General features: G+C 33.9%; 1 protein-coding gene across 1 annotated transcript; it reads left to right on the forward strand.

Moving 5' to 3' along the window:
* Positions 1–4230: 4230 nt before the first annotated feature.
* On the forward strand, positions 4231–5195 carry LOC108466477 (probable calcium-binding protein CML35). Its single transcript, XM_017766840.2, has one exon. The coding sequence runs from the start codon at positions 4399–4401 to the stop codon at positions 5068–5070; it is 672 nt and encodes a 223-aa protein (XP_017622329.1). The 5' UTR covers positions 4231–4398; the 3' UTR covers positions 5071–5195.
* The last annotated feature ends 786 nt before the right edge of the window (positions 5196–5981 follow it).

Consider the following 5981-nt stretch of genomic DNA (forward strand, 5'->3'; position numbering starts at 1 on the left):
CAACGGCTTGTTGCTCACTTTGCACTTGCACTATTGGCTGCTGCCCTCCATCTTCCTTATCACCATCAAAACCAACTTGTATTAATATTTGTTGTTCAGTTTTGTCTGCGTCCTAATTCCAAAATTGATCTTCAATGAACACCAGATCACGATTAATAACAATCTTCTTAGTGATAGGATTGTACAATTTGTACACTTTTGATTGCTTACTAACACCAAGAAAAATGCATTTGTCTCATTTGTCATCAAGTTTTTTCCTCTTTTGATTTGGAACATTGGTATAGGCAACACACTCAAAGATTCTAAAATAATCTATAGTCGATTTTTGATCACTCCAATCTTCTTGTGGTATGATATTTTGAACAGCTACGATGAGGCTTCTATTCAAGATATGGATACTCCAATTGATTGCTTCAGGGTAGAAAGCTTTTGGTACACCACTCCATGTCAAAAGACTTCGTACCATGTTCAAAATTATGTAATTCTTCCTTTCGCAGATGTTATTTTGTTGAGGTGTGTATGCTGCTGTTAGTTGCTTCTTAATTTCTTTCTTATCACAAAAAAAAACAAATTCTTTTAAATTATATTCTCCACCACGATCACTACGCAGCACCTTGATTGGAGTCCCTGCTTCTTTTTCAACTAGAGCTTTGAAACTCTTAAAGGCTGTTAGAGCTTCGAATTTTTCATGAAAATAATAAACCTAAGTTTTTCTACTAAAATCATCAATGAACGATATAAAATATCATTTACCTCTATTTGACGTAGGAGTGATCGATCTACGTAAGTCTAAATGCACAAGCTCCAACGCTTTCCTCGCTTTCCATGATTTTCCTTTTTGAAATGGTTCTCAATATTGTTTACTGATAACACATTCTTCACATACTTGAGAAGGACTTTGGATATGTGGGAGGCTTGTTACCATATTCTTTTGCTGTAATGTTTTTAAACCTCTAAAATTTAAATGCCCATACTAGAAGTGCCAAAGCTAACTTTCATCTTTAAAACTTGCAGAGAAGCATGAATTGGTGACGATGTGGAGGTACAATGGAAACATTCTGTTAGGTGTCATATTAACTTAGGCAATTAATCCCAATTTTTCATCTTGTATTCTGCAAACTCCATCTTTAATGGAAACCTCATATCCCTTTTCTTATAGTTGGCCAATGCTCAACAAATTTGTTTTCAAATCTGGAACAAATAGGATATTAGATATAGTATGAATAACATTACTTTTTGTTTGAATTGTTACCTCTCCCTTCCCCATTACAGAGACTTTTGAATCATTACCGAACTTCACATTGTCACGTATAAACTCATCTAACACCGAAAACGCAGACTTGTCGCCACTTATGTGATTGCTGCAGTCTGTGTCCAAGTACCTAAATTCTTTTGCGTTTCTTCTTTGACATACAAGCCATTAGCAAAGACACTTCTTCATTTTCTACAAAGTTAGGTCTGTCTCCATTTTCATTATTCAAATTAACTCGACATTTTGATTGATAATGGCCATACTTGGGACACCGAAAACACTCAACATCAGATTTGTCTGCTGACTTTATTCTGAAAGATGTAGAGTAATGGCCTCCTCTTCCTCTTCCTCTCCTTTGAGAATGAGACTCGTGTTGGTGGTGGTGGTAACCACGATCATTATTTACTTTACCTCCACCTCTGCCTTTGCCTCTACCTTTTCCTCTACCATGACCTCCTCTGGTTGTGAGATGATTATCTGTAGAAGCCTTCAATGCATGCTCTTCCTTCTCTTGCTGACAAATTTTTGCTCATGTATCAACAAAGAACTTTGTAGCTCATCAATTAAAAATCGGTTATCGACTCATCTGATTTCATTCGTAGTGTTTCAAACTCTAAACAAAGTGCTTGAAGCTGCTGCCTCTTTGCCCTCGCAGAACCCTGATATTTTTTCTTCATGGAATCCCAAATATGTTTGGATATGTCTTTACAAAGGATGGTTTCCAAGATTGAACGGTCAATTGCTTGGAAAAAATAATTTTTTGCTTTTAAATCTTTCAAGTGCAACCCTTCTATTTTCTTCTTCTGAGCCTCTGTCACTACCGTGTTATTTGTTGGCTCCTCAATTCCCTCAAAAACAACCTGTCAATACTCCTTGGACCTCAAGAAGTTCTCCATCAACATACTCAAATGATTGTAGTATCCATCAAAGCGGGGAATGGATGGTTGAACAAAGTTGTGGGTGACCATCACTTTGCTTGTTGTTGCTATTGAAAAAATCTAAGGCTTAAACCTGGCTCAGATACCAATGAAAAAAAATAAAAGCTGCTGCTAAGTTTTATTCTATAAAGAAAAGGATTAGCGATAGAGACAGATAAAAATTGAACTAATTTCAACATTTATATTATTCACTAATCAATGCCTTTAAATAGGCAAAATTCCAACAGCTAATAGCTAGGAAATAGGAATCCCACTACAACAGAATATCGAAATTAGAGGAGCAATAACAGTAAAATATTGATAAATTATTAACAGGTTATTTGCACAAGACATGATATTTTTAACCAACTACTTGACTTAATCAAACTCCACACACACACACATACAATTTTAACATCATGAAGAAACTTGGTGGCCAAAGTGAAAAACTAGGTTAGATTTTGGCTACAAAGAGATTTGAACCCGATCATTATGTACATGGCTATCCTAGAGTTGGTAAGAAAGTCGATCCTCCTATTATCTTCATTAAGTTTCTTCTGTGCAAAGTACAAGTAACAAACAAATGAGGAGTATCATTTATCACTACTGTGGAAAGGTTGGGCATATAAGACCGTATTATTACAAGTTGTTGGATGGTCTGGTGCAATTGTAGTTCGAACTGGAGTTAGGATAAAGCAATCTTGTCAGAAGCAAATATGAGTCAAAAAAGGTTAAAAATGTTTACTTATAGCACACACATCCTTGAAGCCTGTCACTTAAGCTAATATTCTAACAAAAATTCAAGAAAATAAGCTCTCTAACTTGATGACTGACTCATGGCAATTGGGAAGATAAACATGAAAATTTTCTTTTCCTTCTTCTTGTTTATGGTTTGAAGAATATGAATAAAGCCACTAACTTCTTCATCTTTTCTTTTCTTTTTAGTTAAACTAAGTTATTCTTAATTTATAATTAATTAATGACTAAAAATGACTTAGTTAATGGTTAGTGGAGATTGATGGGTGAGATTAAGGCTTCGCACTTTAATTTGTTAATGGTTTAATTGCATTTAAGGGCTTTGCTTAATCTTTCATCTAATCCCACCTAATTTAGCTACTTTACAATTTAATCCCTAAGTAGTAATTACTAAACTTTCTAACTCTCCAATTCCATTCTTGCCCTGAAACCTCTTGGTTTAATTTTCCGAAATAACTCGGTTTAATAAATTCGGCCTCGAAATAGAATTTCTCGACACCGGTAAAAAATGTATAGTCACATTGGAATTTAAAACATATAAAATTTTAAAAAATTTAAATATATAAATTAATATAAAAGTATAAAAAATTTACATCAAGAATGAATCCAAATGTATGTGGAAAACAATTTATCTAGATTCATTCTAGAAGTGTTTTCTAGTTCTTTTATATATTTATATATTTTATAAATTTATAAAAAATTATTCTTTTATAATTTTATGTATTATATATTACAATTTTTATATACTTTTTCAAAATATTAATAACCTAAAATTTTATATCTTATAAAATAAAAATAAAAATATATAAAACGATCAAAAACATATCTAAAATGAATATAGATAGTTGGTTGTCTATGAGAATAAATTATATTTTTATTATTTTATATAATTGTAAATATTTTAAAATTTTTATTTATATTTGTCACGTGTCATGTGTCATTACTATATTAACTATAAGGGTGATGTCAATGCAAACTAACACTGTTAATGTGGGAAAATAAATGAAAGTGAGTCAATTTTTAAGGTGTAAACTATCATTTATTTTCCGTAAAAATTTCAAAATTTTAAGAGTTTAATAAGAATTTTAAAAAAGTTTAATTAATTTTTTATGAAATTAATAAAATTTTCAAAATTTAAGAGAAATTAATTAATTTTAAAAAAATTCAAGAAACAAATTAAAAATTTAGAGAATAATAAAAATGTGAAAAGAAGCTCTATTAACGTTTTTATGATGAATAAATTAAAATTTAAAAGTAATCAATTAAATTATAAGATGGGAAAGAAAGGCAGAAGTAGAAACGCATAAAGCAAAATATACTACTATATAAATGAAGAAAATGTTCTCTAATGAAGTTTCCTGGAAGTTGCAATGGAACTTGAATGCCTCCATTTAAGCATCCTCACCTTCTCACCCCCTACCCATCCTATTTTCCTAATCCCCCAGTTTTCTTTCTTATTTTTCTTAATTTATCATGAAACTAATCAATAGGCTTAGTCCCAAACATCTCTTTCGATCTAACAAAAAGGGTCTATCTACTGTCTCCAAGTTCGATCCTTCGTCGTATACTAGTTCCGGTTCTGCTTCGTCTTCTTCGTCAGAATCCGTTTCCTCAGTTCACACAGGAAATCAATACCCTTTAGCGGCAACAGTAGGAATCGGAACACCCACCAGTGTTTTACCCGAAACATCGGTTGACTGGTTAGATTTTCCTGCTAATTTTTATGTAGAACTTTTCCAAGCTTTTAAAACGATGGATAAAGATAACGATGGGGTTATTACCAGAAGCGAGGTCGAGGCTTTGCTTAGCAAGTTCGCCAGGCAGCCGCCGAGCCAAGAAGAGATTTCGTCCATGCTTGGCGAGGTGGATGGAGACGGCGATGGGTGCATCAGCCTGGAAACGTTGATGAACCAGGTGGCTGGATCGGCTTGCGAACCGGAGCTGAGAGAGACGTTTGATATATTTGATACGGATCATGACGGGAAGATCACGGCGGAGGAGTTGATGGCGTTTTATAAGGAGAAATTAGGGGACGAGAGGTTCACGTTAGAGGATTGCCGGTTCATGATAGCTAGTGTTGATAAGAATGGAGATGGTTTTGTGGGCTTCGATGACTTCTCCAGAATGATGGAGATGCAGGGATGATCATCATTATATTTATTCGATTTTAATTTCATCATTTGATTTGTGTGTTTTCTGAATTGGGATTTGGAAATAATTTACTCAAATCAATGCATTTATTGTAGGAGTTTTTCTTACATTGCATCCAACTAATGTTCATCTTGCAATGCTTCATCCACCCTGTTTGGTTCAATGGTTGAGACATAGCAGGCCAACTTGACCATTTCTCTAAAGTTGATCTCTTTGCCTCTAGTTTTGTCAATGGCATTCTTTGGAGGATGATCTTTGCAAATTTTGGCTGAAGGTTTAAGTTTCGACTCTATTTCAACAGTCTTGGTTGCATCTGTTCCAACTTTCGTCCTATATGTTGTTTGAATAGAATTTGAAACATTATCATCTTTTAGGCAGTTCACTTCAGTAGAGGGAGAACCATCAATGATCACATTTATAGACTCTAGCACAGTTTTGATAAGAGTGTTGTACACTCTATAAGCCTGGCTGTTTGTTAAGTACCTTACAATTTAGGATCATGATCCTTAGGGGTATAACATGGGCTTCCAAAAGTTTGAAAGTATGCTACCGTTAGCTTTCTCCCTTTCCAAATCTCATAAGGGGTTATTTTGGTGTGTGGTCTCAAGATAGATCTGTTTGCAACATAACTTGTTGTGTTGATAGCTTTAGCCCATAATTTATGAGAGATGTTCTTTTAATTTAGCATAACCTACGTCATTTCTTGCAATGCCATGTTCTTTCTCTCCACAATACCATTTTGTTAAGGTGTTTTGGGTGCTGAAAATTCAAGAGAAATCCTTTCTTGCTCATAAAAATTAGTGAACTAATGATTCTCGAATTCCTTCCCATGGCCACTTCAAATTTGCATGATCTTTCCAATCCTTTCTCCCTTTTCATTCATAACCTTGATGCAAAGCATCTTG

Source organism: Gossypium arboreum, chromosome 2 (genome assembly GCF_025698485.1).
Source record: "Gossypium arboreum isolate Shixiya-1 chromosome 2, ASM2569848v2, whole genome shotgun sequence".
NCBI classification, from domain to species: domain Eukaryota; kingdom Viridiplantae; phylum Streptophyta; class Magnoliopsida; order Malvales; family Malvaceae; genus Gossypium; species Gossypium arboreum.

What these genes read in the sequence shown, in the direction of transcription:
- LOC108466477 (XM_017766840.2), top strand. Translation starts at nt 4,399, where the DNA reads ATGAAACTAATCAATAGGCTTAGTCCCAAACATCTCTTTCGATCTAAC.